Source organism: Schistocerca serialis, chromosome 1, assembly GCF_023864345.2.
Source record: "Schistocerca serialis cubense isolate TAMUIC-IGC-003099 chromosome 1, iqSchSeri2.2, whole genome shotgun sequence".
NCBI lineage: Eukaryota > Metazoa > Arthropoda > Insecta > Orthoptera > Acrididae > Schistocerca > Schistocerca serialis.
This window is the reverse complement of record NC_064638.1, coordinates 1,174,336,058-1,174,360,764: the sequence shown is the minus strand read 5'-3', so window position 1 is coordinate 1,174,360,764 and position 24,707 is coordinate 1,174,336,058. Positions and strand designations below refer to the sequence as shown.

The following is a 24,707-nucleotide window of genomic DNA, read 5'->3' as shown; positions in this document are numbered from 1 at the left end:
TTATTTTGCTCTTCAAATTGTGTTTTTCTGTGTTGTCATGTGAAATATTGTGACAATAATGGCGTGTGAAAAACGTAATAATAGGCTCCAAAGTAAACTGAGAAATGATAGTGAAGACGAAAGCAGTGTGTTAGCGCCACCATGTAATGAATTAACTAATGTTCAAAGTATTAGTTTGGTAATTGTGCATAGGGAAATGGAGCGGACTGCAAATAATGGTGTAGGCAGTGAAACAATTAGTGAACAGGGAAGCATTATCGATCGATTGGTCGGCAACAGCTCGCCTCAGGATTCCGAAATGACATGGCACAATCTTGCAAATACTGTAGATTCAGGTTTTGCGTCCTCACAGTTTTCTCAAATAAATCAAGACACATTTTCTGCTTTTCAAAATGCGAATATTGCCGGTTCAAATGCACTGCCGAATAGCACTGAGGAACATGTTTCAGATACCATTGCACTGTTATTACAGTTAATGCAACAAATGGGACAAAGGCTACAAAAGTTAGACACAACGCTTGAACAAAATCAGAGACAAATGGGACAAAATCTTCAATCCTCAGGGGGTACACGCCTACATTGTGTACTATGTGTCTGGCAAACACAACGAGCCCTAGCTAATATGGTATTTGCTTATACAACTTTACACATCGGTACCATATTTGTCTAACACATAAATTACACAGCTATCTGATTATTTAACAGAGAAACAAACATTTTTTTTTTTACTACATCAGTGACAGATGTTTACGTAATTACACAGTTGGATAACTTCACACTTACGAAATTGTATTTTGTCTGTACTTTGTGAACTGTTCATATTTTTTCAGAACCATTGTGATATTATGAAAGCTTTGAATGATATATTTGTTATGGGATCACGATTTTTAAAGTACGTTTGAGGTAGATGACACTATTGAAGTGGCAGAGATTTTTTTTAGGTTTTGAAATTATTGGAGGAAGCTACGACGATTTTGAGATTTGGCTGAGGTTTTATGATGTTATGATGACGATGTGTATTACGCTGTTGCGATATGTTTATGATCAATAAGCTGATGCTATATGAGGAATTTGACTATGCTATGTATTTATTATGATGATATATTGAAGTGTCGACGAATATGTATATAGTAATAAGGTAAGGAATAATGAGTAGTGGTTAGGCACTCTGATTTGAGAAAAAGGATGTTGGAAACCAAGAATCATACTTTAAGAGTTATGAAATGTGTGTAAATGCGTGAATGTATCATGCCAACGAATATATTTTGGACACTGTTATATTTATAGGATTTTGTTTCTACAGATTTGCAACACAAATTCTCGACCTGTGAAATTTTTATATCAGACTGTCACTGTAATGGAAACTGCTGTCGTAAATATTTCAGTAAGAAAGGTAAGTGACCTTGACGTAATGCGTTTTGAGCGCCCAGCTGAGAGGTAGTCGTCTGACAAAAGAAAGCCATTAGGTGGAAAACAAAAAGAGGCCATTATCCTCGCTATTGACATTTCTTTGTAGAAAGCATCGCAAATACGACACGCTCATTACTTGGAAACATGATTACTCGTACTTTGTGCTACTTACTGAAATGCTTATGAATTGATGGGAAATATTCGTACATCTGCACACCTGATTATGACAAGTGTCTTTCCACGAGAATTGAGAGAATTTCTACTGACTTATGAAATACCACATAGCTGTTGAATGATGTTTTTATGCTTTGGTTTGCGTAATTGCTTATTTCATTTGATATCTGTTTTCCAGCTGTGTTGCAGCATTGGTTTTACAAAATAAACTTAAATGCATTTGCTAATGTGAACACTTTCTGTCAACAGATCTATCAAATAATTATTTTATGATCCACATTCTTCGAAAAAGGAGCTCTTGGAATGGAAAGAACAATAAGAAGGGACTAATAACAGTAACTGCATATATAATTTTCTTCTCAAATACTTGGTAATTGAAACTGTGTGCCCAACCGAGACTCGAACTCGGGACCTTCGCCTTTCGCGGGCAAGTGCTCTACCAACTGAGCTACCAAAGCACAACTCACGCCTGGTACTCACAGCTTTACTTCTGCCAGTATCTCGTCTCCTACCTTCCAAACTTTACAGAAGTTCTCCTGCGAAACTTGCAGAACTAGCACTCCTGAAAGAAAGGATACTGCAGAGCCATGGCTTAGCCACAGCCTGGGGGATGTTTCCAGAATGAGATTTTCACTCTGCAGCGGAGTATGGGCTGATATGAAACTTCCTGGCAGATTAAAACTGTGTGCCCGACCGAGACTCGAACTCGGGACCTTTGCCTTTCGCGGGCAAGTGCTCTACCAACTGAGCTACCGAAGCACGACTCACGCCCGGTACTCACAGCTTTACTTCTGCCAGTATCTCGTCTCCTACCTTCCAAACTTTACAGAAGTTCTCCTGCGAAACTTGCGGAACTAGCACTCTTGAAAGAAAGGATACTGCGGAGACATGGCTTAGCCACAGCCTGGGCTGTGAGTACCAGGCGTGAGTCGTGCTTCGGTAGCTCAGTTGGTAGAGCACTTGCCCGCGAAAGGCAAAGGTCCCGAGTTCGAGTCTCGGTCGGGCATACAGTTTTAATTTGCCAGAAAGTTTCATATCAGCGCACACTCCGCTGCAGAGTGAAAATCTCATTTTGGAAACATCCATTACTGGCCACTTCCCAAAACAATTTGTAAAATTTTTTGTGGGGAGCATGGGGGCTGTGTAAGTAGGCTGTTTATGTTTTCTTATTGGCAACGTTATGTAGCGCTCTGTATGAAAATCACTGGCTGTGCTGTGTGCAGTCTGTGGCTAGTTCGCATTGTTGTCTGCCATTGTAGTGTTGGGCAGCGGCAGCTGGATGTGAACAGCGCGCAGCATTGGGCAGTTGGAGGTGAGCCGCCAGCAGTGGTGGATGTGGGGAGAGAGATGGCGGAGTTTTGAAATTTGTAAGACTGGTTGTCATGAACTGCTATATCTATTATGACTTTTGAACACTAGTAAGGTAAATACATTGTTTGTTCTCTATCAAAATCTTTCATTTGCTAACTATGCATATCATTAGTTAGTGCCTTCGGTAGTTTGAATCTTTTATTTAGCTGGCAGTAGTGGCGCTCGCTGTATTGCTGTAACTTGAGTAACGAAGATTTTTGTGAGGTAAGTGATTTGTGAAAGGTATGGGTTAATGTTAGTCAGGGCCATTCTTTTGTAGGGATTTTTGAAAGTCAGATTGCGTTGCGCTAAAAATATTGTGTGTCAGTTTAAGGACAGTCTTGTATAATTGTTTAAAAGGGGACGTTTCATACCATTTATTCAATCACACTTTGTTACAGAGAATGCAGTTTAAGACGCTCTCTACCATGCAGCCACAGTTACATTATGCATAGTTTCCTCCTAAAGGGTGGTAAAGTACCTCATACGACATGCCCTGGCACCCTCTCCTGCCATAGTAGTTGGTAATGTTGTGACCAATTCACTGCCCTTGCTGACTCACCTTGTAGTGGATGTGATACAGCGTTGTACACAATATTTCCTTATTCGAATCGAGAGCTTGCCTACATGGCGTTTACTAATGGAAAGGCAAATGGCAACGGGCAGCAAGGTTGTATCAGGAGACCTATCACCGACGACAACAACCTCAGCATTCAATGTTTGCAGCAGTCTGAGACAGGGTCGTTTCAGGAAGCAGAAAATCCTGAAGGGCGTACCCAAAATGTTCGGACACGACTTAGTGGATAATGTGATTAACACTGTGGAAGGCGACCACCGTGTCAGTACCAAGCAGTTGGCCCGCAGTACGGGATAAGCCAACCGTGTGAAACATTCTCCATGATAATTGCTACTACTCTTATCAGTTAAAGCGTGTGCAGGGCTCACAAGCGACAGACATTCCACATTGGGACCAGTTTTGTGACAGGTTTCTTCACCAGGCAACTACGATTCCGGGATTTGTGTATCCATCCTATTCACAGATGAGGCCACCTTTACGCAGAGTGGTATCTTCAAAATAGTCATCTGTGGGATAGTGTGTAGAACCCCCATGGTATGGAGACAGCGAATCATCAGCTTCGGTGCAGCCGGAACGTCTGGGCCGAGATAAGTGGCGGCCGTATTTTGGGACCAGCCTTCCTTCCGCGTCGCCTAGCAGGCCGAACTACCTGTGTTTCATGTGGGTGAGTTTGTAACAACAACGACTCTGTACTACTGAACATATAAGTAATTGATTGGCGACTCCATGTTGTCTTGTGCACTACGACCAGATAACAGGTATACTTGAAAAAAGAGACAGCATTGGTCGTATATTTTTTACTATTGCAAAATCGATTTTCTGTCACTGAGTGACCAACTTCAGTGCTATATTGTGTATTGTATAACTTAAACAGCGACCTCAGTCTATGTGATTGCCGTAAGCTTAGTGACAACAGTGCATCCCAATTTAAGTTATACAATATAGCACTGAAGATGGTCACTCAGTGACAGAAAATCGATTTTGCAATAGTAAAAAATATACGACCAATGCTGTCTCTTTTTTCAAGTATATAAGTAATTCCTTTCATCTGATTTTACGATACACTTATGTAATTGATGTTCTGATTTAATTTCTTTTTGTTTCATGCCATTATGCTAAGAAAACGGTAAATGAGTTTCAATGTGAATAGTAATGTTTATGTCAAATGTCAAGTAATTTTGTAATAGAATTGAAATGTAACAAATGTTGAAACTGTTGTAAGATGTTTAAAATTGTAACTGTGCATCTGATCCATATGTAGGCAATGTGTTAGGATATGTAGAATGCAAAACCTCGGGTGAATACCCGGTCTGTCATGGAGCGGCAAAAGGTGGACGGCAGGCGAGCGCGGGAAAATGCGCGTGAGAACTGCACGGCACAACGGACTCAGTAGTAGTTGGAGTTTGGCAGTGGTTTGAGAAACAACTTCTGGAGCGAGGAGGCTCTCCTGGAAGACATAGCTTCGCTGAGCCTCGGGTATGCCGTTCCAACGCCCAGACAACATGGCAGAATTCCATAGGCACTAAATGGAAAAGTATTGCGACGATAAGAAGAATTAAAGTGCCGATACGTGAAGAGCCATAGCTGTGGTTGTATGTGTGCTCTGTGCCTCGCCATCTTGCCGCCCGCCAACCGCCGCATCGATACTAGCAGGTTGAAACTGTATTCGTATTGATCAGAGAGTGAACTGTGTTTGTTTGGTGCAATAATAACCTAAATTTTACCAGAACTTTTGCATCATTTAATTATCCTCGCAACTAACCTAGACAGGGTCCTTTCCAAACGTTGTGCAATCCGAGTGCCCCAAAATTAAAAATTAAAAATTATGTTAATAATAATTATTTGCAGAACTAGCTATATTGGAATAGTGTTTAAAGAAACGTTTTGTTAATGAACCAGTAAATGATTAGCAAAGGTCTAACGAAGTCGAAAGATAACATTAATATTGATATAGTAATGAAGTTCATTATTTCGAGACAGATTTAAAGGCATTTAAATAAGCAGTAAATAAGATGAAAAGAACAGTAACTTATGTACTGGAAATCTTGAATGAAGGTTTCTTCACCACACTTATCAATAATCATTTATTAAATTACGACAAAAGTTCCGTGGGTTCTTCAGGTTAAATATTACCCAGCTTAACTGCGTTTTAGGACTGGTCATAAAAAGGTCTTAGGAACGGTTCATCAGTTTGATATTTGTATCCAATAATATCTGATGAAAAGTTAGCCGTAACATGAAGGTAAGAAAAGTCAAAATACTTTTAAAAATACAGTGGTTTATGTAACATTTGTTTCGTTGTTGAACAATGAAAAACATTGACAATGAACTCGTGTTTCTTACTCTGTCAGCTTAATTACATTCAGGTGCATGGTTGTTTGTAGAATCCACATTGTGTCGTGACAAATTTGTCCCAGTATTAATACGTGGGGATGATGATTATGCAGTTTGTTCGTTACGATTTTTCAGCTCGAAAACCATCTGCAATGACATCATTTTTGCCTCTTTGAAAAAGTCTGGTCTTAGTTATTTTAACGGACATAAACTGACTTCGTAATCTATTCTTAACAATATCTTCTCTTTCTATGCGCCTAGCTTCCTCAAGTTCTAAAATTTTATCAAATCGTTTCTGCGTTTTACTAGTTGAAAGAAGGGCATTTCTCTGCCAAAGGATGTTCTACTGCAATGATTTTATCACCTTTATGTTCCCGAATGCTGATATCAGAAAGCTGAATGTTCTATGTACTTCTGTAAAGTGAAATGAAATTAACAGTTTAATTCCAGTGAAGGAAACTACAATGTCATAATTTAGAGTGAAAGTTAACAATGGTGATCAATATCTATCTTTCTCTTACTGTACACTCTGCCAAGAAATGTCAGCACATCAGGCAGTGGCCATTTCCATTTCCATTGACTGGAAGCAGAAGATCCAGTTACTTGTTCTTTTTTTGTCTTTTATGTAACCTGAAGGTGGAGGGGAAGAAAGGAACCAAAAGAGAGCTACTGATGTTAGCTGCATCGAGACATTAAGCGGAATCAGCAGGGACAAAACAAAATGTGTGCCGGACCGGTATTCGAACCCAGGACCTGCCACTTTGTAGTCAGGTGCGTTAACCACTGCGCCACCTGGACACGGTTTATTGCAGCTGCGCGTACTGTCTCGGTACGCCTGTCGTCCGACCCACACTCCCATCTAGGGCCATCTATCCGCAGTGGCTAGTCATGTCCTCCCTGCTAGCTACTTTGAGATTCCTGTAGGAGGTCGGAAGTATTTGTGCATACGCACTGAAAAGGTCGATTCATTGCCCATCGAGGCTAATCAATTATATGAACACGTGGTGCCTGTTCTTCCGGACATGTCTTTTCTGTCACATATCATTAACATCGTCCCCCCCCCCCAACTTCTTTTACAGTCTTCACGTGGAATATGTCAGTGTTAATTATTGGTGACTCAATAAGTCGCATCCAATTTCACATTAAACATTACAATTACGTATAACTTTCAATCCCCTGTACACCTCGATCTTATTTACTGAACTTTAATATAATTTCTTTCTGTTTTTACGTTCATGACAGTGAGAGAGTCATTTAAAACGTTAGCGTTTCCACTCAGAATATCGTACAGTTACAACATAATAGTACAAAGCACGCTGCCAGTACTCAGAAACAAATTAGAGACTCTGTTTAAGTACGCACGCTCATCTGATGATCTGAAGACGAAGTCTGAGGAAGTTGAACATAAGTGGAATTTCCCAAACTGTGTTGTAGCTATCGATGGAAAACAAGTGGGAATATTTCCCTCTGCCAATAGTGGGCCCCTGTTCTGAATCACAAACCATTTTTTTTTTTCCATTACGCTGCTTGCGATCGTCGGTGCTAGCTACGCGTTCATGTTCACTGATGTAGGCTCTGACAGAAAGGAAGCTGACAGTCGAATTTTTCACAAGGATAATGTAGGGTAACATTTAAGAAGTGGCGCTGTGGCTCCACATCCTTGGAAACTGCTTAATTCTGACATCGTTTTACCCACTGTTCTGAGGCATTTCAGCTGAGTGCTACCACATTCTCGGACAGGTGCAATTGTCGACAACAAGAAAGCACTTTTTAATTACCGTTTCTCGCACGGTGTCTGTAAAAATCTTTACGTTATTAAGTGGTATTTTTCGAGTTTTTTATACATCGATTGTTGTAGAGCCTGAAATAACAGTGGATCTAATCATTGTCACTTGTTGTCTGCAAAATCTGCTTAGGGATACTTGGAGAGCAGCAACAGACCATATGATAATATAGATGAAACAGAGCCACTATTATATGGAGAGATACAGCTGCCCCTACCTATGGGTTTTATGCAACTCGCAGTGCCTTCAAACACTACGAACAAAATTTTCATGTTCTTTCCCTTGCAATGCGCCAACTATTTGGTCCTACAGCAAAACCGAACAGAACCTTTCTGCAGGAAATTTAATGTAGATAAAGTTTGTACCGAAATACGTTTTTGCTAGAGGCCACGAGTTATTCAAGAAAAACTTGCAAAAGTGACGTTCAAACGCGTTTTTACTGATTAACTCGAAACCCATGCTCTCCAGCGAAAACATATCCCAGTAAAAAATTTAACAAGATTAAATTTCCTACAGAAAGGAACTGTTCGTATTTTATGTAGGATCGTTTGTGGAGCGAGAGAATATGAAAATTTTGCACGTGGTTTTTGAAGGCGTTGTGGATTGCATAAAACCCACTGCCGCTGAATCACCCTTCTAAACATTCTGCGTGTTGTCTGTTTGTTCTATATCGTGTCTCCCTGCCACTTTCGCGCAACGATGCCCTGAGCGTGTTTTTTAGGGAATTGACTAGTTTGAACCTGGGACCTGTTGCTGGTAAGGAGACGTCAGACCACACATGACATGTAGAATTCAGAAGAGTTCAGTGAGATGATATAACCAAATACTTATTCAGAAGAGTTCAGTGAGATGATATAACCAAATACTTAATGATTTCAGCGTCAGCTCCACTGCACTCCCTGTAAAAGAATCTTAATACTAACTAAATTTAGTGGAAGGGGTTCAAGGCTTTCCTACTTTTAGTTAACTGGTAAAATAACGTCGAAAAAGCAGTTAAGTTTACCACTGGAATTACAATCTAGGTTTAAATTAAGTTTCACAAGAGAGAAAACTATCAAAATGGTCTACAGTGACCCTCAATTATCTTTAATTACTTATCTAACTTGTCATAAATTACAGTGGCTGATGTGGCTTCTCAATAATTATATAACAGAAAAATCATCGCGTTTCAGATTATTACATCAAGTGGCAAATGTGAACACCATGAGCTTTAATTGACGATCGACACTAGCATTACGCAAAAAGGGGATGTAACAGATGAGACTTCTGCATTTCTGAGTGAAGCCTTATGCGCTCAAAAATGCGGCATTGTGTGCGTTCATTACCTTGTCAATGTTCGTCAGGGGGCGGCGAGCAGCACAGCTCCGCTCACCTCGCCGTCTCCGAAGCAACTTGATGTCCTAACTTCTCCTTATTACAATTTACCGAAGTTGGTTTAAAAAAAAATTATCTGGCTATGTTTTCATCTGACCAATCAGGGTCTCAAAGTTAACCTTAAGCTCCGCCTACAAAAATTCTGTCTATCGAATGAGAAACGTTATACTTTTCGTGGTGGGGCAATGTTTTTAAAGTTTGCAACGTAACAGAGACGCGAAAAAGTCTCACGCTAAAACTTGCAGCTGGTGTGGTCCTTTAGTGTTATCGTAACATCTATACTGTTCTTTTGGAGGGCTCTATCTTTTAACATGGGCTGGGGGGGTGGTCCTAACGTAACAGAGACGCGAAAAAGTCTCACGCTAAAACTTGCGAGTGGTGTAGCCCTTTTTGTGTTATCGTAAGATCTATACTGTTCTTCTGGAGGGCTCTAGCTTTTAACATTGGCTGGAGGGTGGTCTTGATGTAACAGAGACGTGAAAAAGTCTCACGCTAAAACTTGCGGGTGGTGTGGTCCTAGCGGTTAGCTGACGACGTGGGTGTCTGTCTGTCCCTTATCGTAGGGCCTTCCAGCTTAACACGGTTCTGCTCTCGGCTTCTGTTCTCGTTTCTCCCCTCGGAACTGCGTCTGTCTCACGGTGGGAAGGTATGACATGCATTTAGGCATTCTTGTGTTAGTCTGTGGTATCCCAATTGCTCACTCGTTACTCGTACTACTTTGGTTAATTTAATGTCACGATTTATTCGGAGCTATGTGACATACTACTGTATTTGCTTATCATGTCAGGGTTTTCATGGAAGGTGTTGGATTTGCCTGACACCTTACACCCTGTATAATAATCTTATAGCCGGCCGCTGTGGCCGAGCGGTTCTAGGCGCTTCAGTCCGGAAGTACGCGCCTGCTATGGTCGCAGGTTCGAATCCTGCCTCGGGTATGGATGTTTGTGATGTCCTTAGGTTAGTTAGGTTTACGTAGATCTAAGTCTAGGGGACTGATAACCTCAGATGTTAAGTCCCATAGTGCTTCGAGCCACTTGAACCATTTGAGTAGTCTAATACCACTTGCTATTGGTGGCGATTTGCCGGTAAAGAAGGTTTCAAGGTTTCCCTGTGCGGCCCCGCCCCGCAGGGGCCGTAGCGTGGCAAAACAATCAGGTTAGTACTACCCGTCAGAACAGATATTTCTAGTTGTATAAAGTTTGATCTAATTGTAGTACACATTGCTAAGAAATAATACAAAAAAAGTGACTACAGTATTACTCTTACTTGATCTCTGAACAAATTCTCCAATCTGCTTCCAAACACTGTCTCTTACGTTTTCATCTTAATACACAGCACTGGCTACGTGAAAAGTACACAGAAACGCGAATACCATTTCCACCAGTTTTTCGTCTTCTCTAACTATAAACGATACTTTTGCAGCAGTCATCTACATTTCTACATTTATACTCCGCAAGCCACCCAAAGGTGTGTGGCGGAGGGCACTTTATGTGCCACTGTCATTACCTCCATTTCCTGTTCCAGTCGCGTATGGTTCGCGGGAAGAACGACTGCCTGAAAGCCTCCGTGCGCGCTTGAATCTCTCTAATTTTACATTCGTGATCTCCTCGGGAGGTATAAGTAGGGGGAAGCAATATATTCGATACCTCATCCAGAAACGCACCCTCTCTAAACCTGGACAGCAAGCTACACCGCAATGCAAAGCGCCTCTCTTGAAGAGTCTGCCACTTGAGTTTGCTAAACATCTCCGTAACGCTATCAAGCTTACCAAATAACTCTGTGACGAAACGCGCCGCTCTTCTTTAGATCTTCTCTATCTCCTCAGTCAACCCGACCTGGTACGGATCCCACACTGATGAGCAATACTCAAGTATAGGTCGAACGTGTGTTTTGTAAGCCACCTCCTTTGTTGATGGACTACATTTTCTAAGGAATCTCCCAATGAAACTCAACCTGGTACCTTCCTTACCAACAATTAATTTTATATGATCATTCCACTTCAAATCGTTCCGCACGCATACTCCCAGATATTTTACAGAAGTAACTGCTACCAGTGTTTGTTCCGCTATCATATAATCATATAATAAAGGATCCTTCTTTTTATGTATTCGCAATACATTACATTTGTCTATGTTAAGGGTCAGTTGCCACTCCGTGCACCAAGTGCCTATCCGCTGCAGATCTTCCTGCATTTCGCTACAATTTTCTAATGCTGCAGCTTCTCTGTATACTACAGCATCATCCGCGAAAAGCCGCACGGAACTTCCAACACTATCTACTAGGTCATTTATATATATATTGTGAAAAGCAATGGCCCCATAACACTCCCCTGTGGCACGCCAGAGGTTACTTTAACGTCTGTAGACGTCTCTCCATTGAGAACAACATGCTGTGTTCTGTTTGCTAAAAACTCTTCAATCCAGCCCCACAGCTGGTCTGATATTCTGTAGGCTCTTACTTTGTTCATCAGGCGACAGTGCGGAACTGTATCGAACGCCTTCCGGAAGTCAAGGAAAATGGCACCTACCTGGGAGCCTATATCTAATATTTTCTGGGTCTCATGAACAATTCAGGTTAGTCAGTGAGTGGTTCGGTATTTAAAAAAAATGGTTCTCAGCACTATGGGACTTAACATCTGAGGTCATCAGTCCCCTAAACTTAGAAGTACTTAAACATAACTAACCTACGGACATCACACACATCCATGCCCGAGGCAGGATTCGAACCGGCGACCGTAGCAGTCGCGCGGTTCCGGAATGAAGCGCCAGAACTGCTCGGCTACAGCAGCGGCTCGGTATTGTCGGTATGAACTGTGAGCTGCCGCGCGTTGTAGCCGCATGGTCAAAGGCGCCTTGTCACGGTTCGCGCGGCTCCCCCCGTGGGGGGTTCGAGTCCTCCCTCCGGCGCATGGGTGTGTTTGTCGTCCTTAGTGTGAGTTAGTTTACGTTAGTAGTTCGTAAGCTTAGGGGCCGATGACCTCAGCAGTTTGGTCCCATACGACCTTACCACAAATTTCCAAAATTTACTGTGAGCTGCGGCTCTATTCTCCCAGAGTGGTTTAGCCTCACAGCTGATGCGGCCCACCTGTCGCCTCAGCCACTCCTAGAGAGGTCGGCACACGGACCGCGCTTTTGAACGTCAACGTTGAGCGTGTCAAGCTCAACGAGCTGCTGAACGCTCAGGTACGGTGCGACTTGTGCATACGGTACGTGGGCCCCAACGTGGTATACGCGATCACAACGCGCTCCAGTGGCAGTTGTCGGCTGTGTCTGGTTTGTAAATCACACTGTTTACGAAATGGAAGGGCGTGAAATTCCTATATTAGCTCCATTAAAACGTACATTTCCTCCCTTGTCCATATCAGGTTGTTCTGTATGTAGTACACACAGATAAAAATTACAATATACAGGGTTATTACAAATGATTGAAGCGATTTCACAGCTCTACAATAACTTTATTATTTGAGATATTTTCACAATGCTTTGCACACACATGCAAAAACTCAAAAAGTTTTTTTAGGCATTCACAAATGTTTGATATGTGCCCCTTTAGTGATTTGGCAGACATCAAGCCGATAATCAAGTTCCTCCCACACTCGGCGCAGCATGTCCCCATCAATGAGTTCGAAAGCATTGTTGATGCGAGCTCGCAGTTCTGGCACGTTTCTTGGTAGAGGAGGTTTAAACACTGAATCTTTCACATCACTATGCGTGAAACTTGCCCGCACGCGTTCAACCGTTTCTTCGCTCACTGCAGGCCGACCCGTTGATTTCCCATTACAGAGGCATCCAGAAGCTTTAAACTGCGCATACCATCGCCGAATGGAGTCAGCAGTTGGTGGATTTTTGTTGAACTTCGTCCTGAAGTGTCGTTGCACTGTTATGACTGACTGATGTGAGTGCATTTCAAGCACGACATACGCTTTCTCGGCTCCTGTCGCCATTTTGTCTCACTGCGCTCTCGAGCGCTCTGGCGGCATAAACCTGAAGTGCGGCTTCAGCCGAATAAAACTTTATGAGTTTTTCTACGTATCTGTAGTGTGTCGTGACCATGTGTCAATGAATGGAGCTACAGTGAATTTATGAAATCGCTTCAATCATTTGTAATAGCCCTGTATATGCACATGTAATAAGGCAAAAATTAAAGTACTATGCCCAGTCGATAAGGAGATCGGCTTACAGAAGTTCCATTACTAATGGTTCGATACAACTGTACAATAGTTCTCCACATTATGTAAAATTATTTCATCGTTCTCACTTTTTAGTACAACCATATGGTTAGTTTTACTTGAGCACTGTTCCTATTCAGTCGCAGAATCGTTACAACTCATGAAATACAAAAATTATTTGCTGATGTGCGGCCTTCAGCTGATTTTTAATATCTCTTAAATTAATGTTGTTGTCTTGCCCTTTTGCATGAAATGTTTTAAGATATGGCCTTCTGCCTTTTGATTGTAACTCTCCCTATTGCTTAATATGCGGCCTTCACCCAAGTTCCATTTAAATTAAATTGCTGAGGCCTTTGGCCTGTATAGACTGAAGATTTAGAAAATATTTTTGGGTGAAACCTCCAGAAGAACCTTGTAATTCAATTTCTTGTTTAGGCCTTGTCTCTTGGATTTTGAGTGTGGTCTACAGCCGATCTAAAGTTAATCAATGGAGGTCGATTAAAGTTTTAAGTGTTTTGTATCCTTGTTGTAATACTGTGCGTTGATAAGTAAAGTTTGTATGTTGAGTACAACTGACAGGAACTCATTTTGGCCCCTTTCCACAACTTAGTCCGCTCTGTCCTGCTAGTGCAGGCGTTACAAATAATAATGTTGAAAAAACAGAGAATGTGGTGCCAACAACGTCCTGCGTTTAATGGACGATACTCTCTGGGAATACGCCACTAATCGGTGTATTTTACATACTTAAGGAACTACTCACACTTCGACGCAGTGGGCTGCTGTGACCACCCAGTTCTCGTTCAGGATGGAGGCGCCACATTGGTGATATCCTTTGGCCCGCAGCGACACCTGAAACACAAAGTATTACATCCTCCCAGCTGCTCCAAACAGCAAAAAAGACATCGAACAAATAAAAAAGTCCCATAATCCAAATTTTCACTTCTTTCTCGCACTGAGCATGTTTCATGCGCAGGTAGTTTTGAAGGCTCAACAAAGCCACGTTACGGTATGTGGCGGAGGGTAATTCATGTGTAACCATCCGTTTGACCCTTCCCTGTTCACTCGCGAATGTCGCGTGGGGGGAACGACTGCCAATGAACCTCCGCGTGAGGACTTAACTGCCGAATTTACCTTTGCGTCCGTCGATTTCGTCTCGTTAACAACAATGTGTTGGGTTAAGGCTGGCAGGGAATTCTGAACTGAATCACAATATTATCCGATACTCGGTAAGCTCTTCTTTTGTTCACTATAGAACAGCACTGAACTGCAAAGAATGCTTTCCGGAAGCCAACAAACAAGGCGTCAACTTGGGTGCATATGACTACTGTACCACTGATTTCGTGACGAACAACGGTGTGTTTGGCAGCATCTCTTCTTATGGAACACCTGTTGATTTTTGCATAGGAGATCTTTATTCTCCAAAAATGTCATAATACGGAAGTATATGTTTCATAATTCTGCTACAAAGTGGCATCAGCGATTTAGGACTATAATTATGTGCATGTGCCTGACAACGCTTCTCGCAAGTGGGAATGATTTTTTCAGATCTAGAATGAAATTTTCATTCTGCAACGGAGTGTGCGCTGATATGAAACTGTAAGTAGGCTGTTTATGTTTTCTCTATGTAAGTAGCGCTCACTATGTAAGTAGGCTGTTTATGTTTTCTCTATGTAAGTAGCGCTCAATATGAAAATCACTGGCTGTGCTGTGTGCAGTCTGTGGCTAGTTTACATTGTTGTCTGCCATTGTAGTGTTGGGCAGCGGCAGCTGGATGTGAACAGCGCGTAGCGTTGCGCAGTTGGAGGTGAGCCGCCAGCAGTGGTGGATGTGGAGAGAGAGATGGCGGAGTTTTGAAATTTGTCATGAACTGCTATATTTGTATATGATGATATCAAGGTAAATACATTGTTTGTTCTCTATTAATATCTTTCATTTTGCTAACTATCCCTATCAGTAGTTAGTGCCTTCAGTAGTTTGAATCTTTTATTTAGCTGGCAGTAGTGGCGCTCGCTGTATTGCAGTAGCTTGAGCAGCGAAGATTTTTGTGAGGTAAGTGATTTGTGAAAGGTATAGTTTAATGTTAGTCAGGGCCATTCTTTTGTAGGGAATTTTGAAAGTCAGATTGCGTTGCGCTAACAAAATATTGTGTGTCAGTTTAAGCACAGTCTTGTAGAATTGTTCAAAGGGGACGTTTCAAAACGTCCTGGCAGATTAAAACTGTGTGTTGCACTGAGACTCGAGCTCAGGACCTTTGCCTTTCAGGGGCAAGTGCTCTACCGTCTGAGCTACCCAAGCACGACTCACGATCCGTCCTCACAGCTTCAATTATGCCAGTACCTCGTCTCCCACCTTCCAAACTTCACAGAAGCTCTTCCGCGAACCTTGCAGAACTAGCACTCCTGGACCGAGCGAGGTGGCGCAGTGGTTAGCACACTGGACTCGCATTCGGGAGGACGACGGTTCAATCCCGTCTCCGGCCATCCTGATTTAGGTTTTCCGTGATTTCCCTAAATCGCTTCAGGCAAATGCCGGGATGGTTCCTTTGAAAGGGCACGGCCGATTTCCTTCCCCATCCTTCCCTCACCCGAGCTTGCGCTCCGTCTCTAATGACCTCGTTGTCGACGGGACGTTAAACACTAATCTCTTCCTCCTCCTAGCACTCCTGGAAGATAGGATACTGCGGAGACATAGCTTAGCCACAGCCAGGGGGATGTTTCCAGACTGAGATTTTCACTCTGCAGCGGAGTGTGCGCTGATATGAAACTTCCTGGCACATTAAAACTGTATGCCGGACCGAGACTCGAACTTGGGATCTTTGCCTTTCGCGGGCAAGTGCTCTACCGTCTGAGGCAAAGGTCCCGAGTTCTAGTCTCGGTCTGGCACACAGTTTTAATGTGCCAGGAATTTTTTGCAGCTCTGTTAGCAAAATTTTATCTTATATTTCATTGAATGCTTCTTGCATTGCTCTCCTTGTGCTCATTTTGACTTCGTTCAGCTTCTGTTTGTCAACTGAAACTATGGCAAATGAGCCTTTACGGGTCTTTCCTATGCATCACACGCTTGCTCAGCACATACTGGGAGAAGGCGGATTGTACAATTCTGTTGAATTTAATCTAGTTTTGCTGCACATCATCGTTCTCGCAGCTGAATATCTCGAAATGGTTCAAATGGCTCTAAGCACTATGGGACTTAACATCTGGGGTCATCTGTCCCCTAGACTTAGAACTATTTACACCTAACTAACCTAAGGACATCACACCTATCCATGCCCGAGGCAGAATTCGAACCTGTGACCGTAGCCACAGAGCAGTTCGAGACTGAAGTGCCTAGAACCGCTCGGCTACAGCGGCCGGCTGAATATCTCATGTAGGACGCCCAAATACTGTGCAATTATGCCGGCCGGTGTGGTCGAGCAGTTCTAGGCGCTTCAGTCTGGAACCGCGTGACCGCTACGGTCGCAGGTTCGAATCCTGCCTCGGGCATGGATGTGTGTGATGTCCTTAGGTTAGTTAGGTGTAAATAGTTCTAAGTTCTAGGGGACAGATGACCTCAGATGTTAAGTCCCATAGTGCTCAGAGCCATTTTTTTTGGTGCAATTGTTGCTCTAGCTAAGTTACGTTTTTCCAATTTTCTTATCTTTATAACGCCTGTAGTCATTGATACAACCACTGCCTTCCAATCTCTAATGCCCTCCCCCACGTTAACCGATTCGAAAACTTGTATTCGAGAACTAGTTCTCTAGCTGCTCGAAGCAATTTTCGAAGAAGTACTCAGAACACTCTCACAAAAATCCCTGTCTCTGGTATTATATATAATCGCAGAACACTCCATTCTATACCTGCCAAATTGTCTCCCAAGCGCTCTACCACTGTAGCTCCTGAGATAGGTCTTCCACCAACCTGTTATGCAGAATAAGGCGTGCTTCTGTGTGGTTTGTGTCACTGTGGTGCGCCCCTGTTACGTGTTGCTTAAATGTGTGCTAATTATGGAAAGGAAATACGGGGGAGACTTAAACCCGATGCCAGTTTATAACCTACACCTCTCGAATAATACTAACGGCGCTGCTGTGCTTAACATCTCCATCCGATGGACGGTTCGTCGTGAATACTTCCACATGTCCTAGTTCCATCACATTCTGACACACGCTGGACAGCGTAAGAGTGCATCATTTGACACAGTTTCTTAATTCGTTCCACTTTCTTTCCGTGTTTCTTCTCTTCTTAACTGTTCCTATGAGATACACAGCTACTAGACCTACGTTAAGAAAAAACCTCTAAAGATAACAGAAGCTCTCTCTAAGCTGCTTTATGTGAGGAAGCTCTAAAGCACGGAAATATATCTGCTCACTTGAATTCTCGCTCACCAGCGTTCTACTGTTTTGGACATCAGACTTTACTAGTGGTTTCTAGTTATTTTACTACAAACATTGGGTTGCAATCTACAGAGCGTACCGACATTGCCACCAATATTGAAGTTCCAAAGAGTTTTGCTGTACGGGATGTATACCTACAGGTAGCTGAGAAATTTTCTTTCTCCTTACTGAGTAACGGAGAGATTCCCCAATGGGGGGGGGGAGTGTTACTGGGGGTGTTTATGATTAACTTTTCTGTTACCAGTCACGATTTTCGTGATAGCAGAAAAGTTATTTATAGACAAACCAAGTGTTTTCGCAGTCGCAGGCTTTCAAAGAAATCATTTTTGATGGACAAAAACAGATTGTTACTGGGAAGTTGAACTGTAGAAAAGTAACTAGCAAGAAGCAACCCAATCTGCGCCCTATGAATTTCCTCTTTTTAGCGCTTGTAAGTTACACAGTCAGGCATTTGGCCAGCTTCTTTGTCATCAGTACTCACCTGATGAGGGAACTCCCCGGGTGCGGCTTCGACGCCGTTGACTATGCGACCTTGTAGTACCGACACCCTCCGCTGCACTGCGCCACCTGCAACAGAACATACATTTGCCATGTGTTCTTCATGCAATGAAGGTACGGACATTGTTGACAATAACAGGTGCCAGAATGCGTATTTACTCTGTATTGCATGAATTTCCATTTGTGCTCTGTTAATATGTCATGTTAGTGTAACTGCTTTTTAAAAACCTTATCCGAAAAACTTTTGTCAGTGCTGCACTCTGTGCGATATCTAATATAACTTCGACCATGTATTCCTCCAAATCACTGAAGTGGTATGTCTGAATCAACGAGTTAAAATTTCATAGAGTGGCTGAGATACTAGTTACAGCGCTCCTAGCGGCAACCAACGCTAACTCGGCCGCCATGTTCTTCTTAGTCAAAACATTAGGAAAGCGTTACTGTTGTTTGTGTTGGAAGTGTGTCAGCTGTTGTGATATTACTGCAATATTTAACTTTTCTAGTTGAAAATATAAAGTCAACATACCTGCAGTGTGTTCAGCGTTCAACTGCACAAATCGCAGCGATAAAACAACAAATATTTCATATTATAAGTAAGTATATTAGTACCGAAATACGACACACGTTTTTTAATGTTTATTAAAGAGTCATTTGCATTGGAACTGTAATTATGCTTAAGACAAATGCAGGAAGCAATTTATTTATCGTTGATTACAGATTTCCTTTAAAAGATAAGGAAATTACAAAAAGATGGGTTATAAATATGAAGCGAGAAAACTGGTTTCCTACTACAGCCAGTTACCTCTGTTCAGCTCATTTTGAAGAGAAATATATGTACCACACAAATGTCCAGAGGCGCCTTTTGTCAAAAGCAGTACCTACTATCTTTAACTTTCCACCACATTTACAAAAGCAAGATAAAGTATTACGACCACAACCCAGAAAGCGATCTTTCGACAATTTGCAAGATAGTGCTATTACAGTGACATCATTAACACAAAGTAAGTCAATAATTTAATTTTACTCCGTGTTCTTATTACTTTGAATTACATACTTTCTATTATAATCTTATGGTGTAACTCTGTTATAAACTTATGATGTAACTGCATTCTTTCAGTGCCTGTCGGACCCACATCAGTTTCTGCTGACCACAATTACTGTCTACCAAGCCCTAAGAAGTTGAAAACACAATATAACAGAGTACAAGCAGAGAATGTGCGACTAAAGAAGCGGATAAAGCAAATGAAGCAACTTAGTGTACGACACAAAAGAAGAATAGTGCAGTTACAGACTTTAGTTGCTGGTTTGAGAAGAAGGCTATGTAGTTCAGTTTCTGATATGTTAAACAGTGAACATGTAGTTGGTTTGTTGAAGGAGCTCTTGGAAGTTCAGTGCAGTGCTAAAGTATGCCATTATTCTCAGCAAATAAGGAAATTTGCCCTGACCCTACACTTTTATTCTGCCAAGGCATACAGCTACTTACGAAAATTTGTGAAATTACCCCACCCAAGAACGCTTCGACTTTGTTATTGAATTACTATGCTTGTGTTAACTACTTGTGACACATATTTCAAATAAATTCTCGTTCATAGTGTACTGGTTTTTGAGGCTTTGACTGTTTACTTTGAAATAGCGACAAAAATATCGCATTTCTGCGCCCGTTACTGTTTGTAATAGTTAACCACAGCGTGTTTAGAAGTTTCACCGTAATATTCTGGTGGTACCTGCTCAAATTGCATTAATTTATGGGCAACAAGTAACGTTATAGTGGATGGACAGACTTATTTGAGTTGTCTTGTAGTGTTATCTACCTCGAAAAGTTTAGCCATATTTCGACAAAAACATCCCTTTTTGCTATCAGTGTACACTGAAATCACTGCTGTGTATTGCTTGTTTTAGAAAAAATAAAGCTAGTATGGGCTATTTCAAGTAATCCAAACGCAGATGCAAGGGGGCGGGACACAGCAGACGAATGCCTTGACTAAAGAAAACATGGCGGCCAGAACTTCAATTTGCTTCAAACATGGCGGACCTATAGCCACTCTATGAAATTTTAACTCGTTGGTCTGAATGTCTTTGGCATAAAAGATACGTACGAACCTTACTCATTCTGTAACTGCATCACTGGAACCTGTCTGTCATAAGCTCGATGCCACTAGCATTTTATTGTATCTGGTAACACTCGCTGTTATTTATGACATTATAAACGTTATTCTTATTTTATTGCTTTGACTATAGTGGTTTATAAACAGTACAGCAATCGATTATTTTTATGACTGTTACGTGCTACACCGCCCATCGCTACTTTTACAGTCCGGCCGTACTTCGTCTTGTATTTCTTTTAATCGTCACAGTGTGTGTTTTTTTTTAGCACAGTTATTAGCTTTTTATCCCAATTTTACAGTTTTTGCAATCAACACGATCAAACGCCTTAGTTAAAACAGAAAGTTGCACTGTAGAAAAACCTTGCGAGAGTGGAACGGTAAAGACACAGCTTGAAGGTGGTTCATTGAACAGTCTCCCAGGCAGAGTAATCACGTAGACGTAAATGTTTAATTTTACCAGTACCTCACAGAGAAAAGAGACTATAGCGTTTTAGTTGTTAAACTACTTCTAAAGCCGAACTGTACATTTGATAGCAAATTATGTGGTATAAAATGATCAATTACCCTTACATACACAGCCTTTTCAATAACTTTAGCAAACACTGATGGCACAGAAATAGCTCTAAAACTGTCTGCATTATCTCTTTCTTCCTTTTTATAAAGCGACTTTACTGTAGAGTACTTTAATCGCTCAGGAAACTGACTGTTCTTAAAGGAAAAATTACAAATACGGCTAAATACAGGGCTAACATGTGCAGCACGGTACTATAATATTCTGCTAGGCACTCCATCATATCCGTGAGAGCCGTCAGTCTTCAATGATTTAATTACTGACTCAATCTCCCCATTCTCAGTATCACAGAAGAGTATTTCAGACATCAACCTCGAAAGGCATTTTCCAAGAGAGTTATATGATTCCCCATAGAAACAAAGTTTTTATATCATTCACCGGCAATGCTCAGAAAATGATTGTTAAATACTGTACATATATCTGACTTACCAATAACAGATATATTTTTGCTACAAACTGACTTCATATCGTCGACCTCGTGCTGCTGACCAGACGCTTCCTTCACAGCGGATCACATGGTTTTAATTTAATCCTGTGAATTAGCTATTCTATTTGCGTACCACATACTCTTTGCCTTCCTAATATAATTTTTTTTTCACTTTAAAATACTGTTCGTAATGGGCTACTGTAGCTTGATTCTGACTTTCTACCAAATTTGATATAATTTCTGAATTGTTCTACATGATATCCTTGTCCCACTAGTCAGATACCCACGCTGGTTTTCATTAGAAGTACCCTGTTTAGAATGTTCTAATGGAAAGCAACTCTCAAAGAGCATAAGAAATGTGTTAAGGAAAGGATTATATTTGTCATGTATGTTATTGGGACTATAAACATCCTGTCACTCTTGTTCCTTAACGAGGTTTGAAAAACTCTCTATTGCCGTTGGATTAGCTTTTCTACATAGTTTGTAATTATAAGTAACATTTGTTTGAGTAAAAAAGCCCTTTGATGTCAAAATTTGTGCGTCATGATCTGAAGAGCCATTCACCCTTTTACTAATAGAATGCCCGTCTAGTAATGCAGAATGATTAAAAATATTGTCGATGGCTGCGCCTCTGTTCCCCTGCACCCTGGTTGGAAAAAACACAATCTGCATCAGAACATATTAGTTTAGGAGATCTAGCAACATCCTTTTTCTTGCACAATCGTATACAAAATTAATATTGATCACCATACATAACTAATTTTTAGAACTTCCTATAAAATGAATCAAAAACCCTCTCTAGCTTGATTTAGGGGACCGACAAACAACAACAATTAGAAGATTAGTGAAACTAAACTCAGTTTCCCTTGCACAACATTCAAATACCTGTTCAGTGCAGTGCCGTGATGCGTCTATGGACTCAAATGGATTACAGTTTTGTTTTTTTGTTTTTTTTTTTTTTTTTTTTACGTACATGGCCACTCCCCAAATCCGCCAATATTGTCAGAGTCAACATTTCACTAACTTCATCTCTAATACCTCTTATATTTTGATGAAATATGGAAATGCCATCTCTACCTGGATACCTGCCCTCCTCTGAAGGCGATTCCTTTGCTAGAGGGACTTTCTTTAAGCAGGTATACCTATAAGCCCCCTTCAATCTATAAAAGGTGCAACTCTAACATCAACTACTATAGGAAATACGAGTAGTGATACCACCACTACCCACTACACCGTCACCTGTAAGATTTGCCAGCCTCTGCTTCCCGTACCAACTGAGGTGCAGGCCATGTCCAGTGAATCCCGATCTGCTGATGGCCTCCACTGGTACAACAGTAATGAGACCCATGCCATCCGCGATCAGCGCCTTCTTCAGCCCCACGTTAACACACCTTACAGTAACATTAAGATGAAGCCAATCATGACGCTGATGCAGTTACACGAAGTGGACATTAGTGCCACCAGTTTGAGAATCCCTCTTTAACAGGTCACCATCTACATCATATTCCCCGTCCCTAGGCGCTTCAGTTCGGAACCGCGCGACCGCTACGGTCCTTAGGTTAGTTAGGTTTAAGTAGTTCTAGGAGACTGATGACCTCAGATGTTCAGTCCCAGAACCATTTGAACCATTTTGAGAACTACTGAAAGAACTAACAATAGTGGTGTCGAAACGCTGTCTCCATTACGAAAGCAACAACTTTTATTAATACAACTAAACAACGACCAACACCAGTACCACCAAAACTTCATACAACTTCTTAGCTAAAACCAAAAATTCAAGCGAACACTGGAAAGCTCAAAGAAATTAAAACAGTTAATGAAAATTTTACTGAAATACTTCACTAGAAACAATAAGAAACGTCAGCTGAAAACTACCGCACGAAATTTGCTAACCGACTTCAGCGCACAGACAACTCTAAAGAACACAGTGAGAGAACGTTTCCAAAAGTTTATTTAACCGTTATTTCGCTACAAACAGCACTAGACACCATTGAAAGCTACTAAAATTAATAATTGTATAACAGTGCACCAAACACTTTGACATCAGCATCTGGGGTACCCATCGCGCACAGCCCTTCCGGTAGCCAAGCAAAGCAATAATGTGACCCACAAGTCCTTGTGAAAAGCAGATTGTGCTTGCAATTGTATGACGATCGTCCTGAATCAATCTGTCAACATTTTGCTTGTGAAACTCTCTGGTTGCTGTCGCAGGACGTCCAACTCTTTGTTTGTCACGCAGGTCAGTTGCTCCCGCCTCAACATCTCTAAACTTACTCGCCCAACGACGCACAGTACTCACATCAACACAATCACCATAAACTGTTTTCATTCTCTGATGAATCTCCTTTGGGGTGACATTCTGCTGTCAAGAATTCAATGACTGCACGTTGCTTAAATCGCATTGACCGACCGTCTGTACAGTGTTCCGTACTTTACACTGTAACAACACAACCGTTCAACGCTAAGGCTTCCGGCCAACTGGAGCTGTAGGGAAGAGGCTGCGGCACAAGCTAGTACCTGCCGCATACCAATGCTGCCAACTGTTGAAGAGTTACGAAGGTGGAGGCATAACTTTTCAGTCAACCCTCGTATGTTGGCGGCGGTACACTCGTTTGCGTTCAGCTTCAAATGGTATTTCTCTAAATTTTCTCAATAGCAGTTCTCGAAAAGAGCGTCGCTTTCCCTCCAGGGATACCCATTTCAGTTTCCGAAACATCTCCGTAACACTAACGTGTTGTTCAGACCTACCGGTTAAAAATCTAGCAGCCCGCCCCTGAATTGCTTCGATGTCTTTCTTCAATCTGACCTGGTGCTGATCCCAAACACTTGAGCAGTACTCAAGAACAGTTCACACCAGCGTCCTATATGCGGCCTCCTTTACAGGTGAAACATTCTTCCCTACCACAGTTCTCACATTTCATATCGCTTTCCAGCGTTAGGCCCAGATATTTAGAAGACTTGACTGTGTCAATGAGGACATTAGTAATAATAAACCCGAGCATTACAGGATTCTTCTTCCTGCTCATCCGTATTAACTAACATTTTTCCACATTTAGTGCTAGCTGCCATTCATCATACCAACTAGAAATTTTGTCTAAGGTGTCTTGTATCCGCCTCAACTTCGACACCTTACCGTACACTACAGCATCCTCAGCAAACATCCCCAGACTGCTGCCCACCCTGTCCGCCAAATCATTTATGTTAATAGAGTACAACAGCGGTCCTATCACACTTCCCTGGGACTCTCCTGACGGTATCCTGGTCCCTGATCAACATTCGCCGTCGAGGACAACATTACTTACGATGTCTTCGAGCCATTTTCATGTCTAAGAACTTATCCCATATGCTCATACCTTCGTTAACACCGTCGTGCCAAATGCTTTCAGGAAATCTAGAAATAGGGAATCAGCCCATTGCCCTTCATCCGTAGTTCGCAGTATATCATGTGAAAAAAGAGCAACCTGAGTTTCACACGAGCGATGCTTTCTAAAGGCACGCTGATTCAAGGACATAAGCTTCTCAGTCTCAAGAAAGTCTAATACATTCGAACTAAGAATATGTTA

General features: G+C 41.8%; 1 protein-coding gene and 1 non-coding gene across 2 annotated transcripts in view; one reads left to right on the top strand and one right to left on the bottom strand.

Moving 5' to 3' along the window:
- The window catches only part of LOC126456300 (mite allergen Der f 3-like), a 50,317-nt gene extending 32,152 nt beyond the window's left edge, over positions 1 to 18,165 (bottom strand). The window contains exons 1-2 of the mRNA XM_050092054.1: positions 18,025 to 18,165; positions 13,932 to 14,020 (exon numbers count right to left, since the gene is read on the bottom strand). Coding sequence (XP_049948011.1) covers positions 13,932 to 14,020; positions 18,025 to 18,165 — 230 coding nt within the window. The remainder of the gene's footprint in view (positions 1 to 13,931; positions 14,021 to 18,024) is intronic.
- Positions 2,517 to 2,591, top strand: Trnas-cga (transfer RNA serine (anticodon CGA)). Its single transcript has one exon. It is a non-coding gene; the product is annotated as a tRNA-Ser (tRNA).
- Positions 18,166 to 24,707: the final 6,542 nt, after the last annotated feature.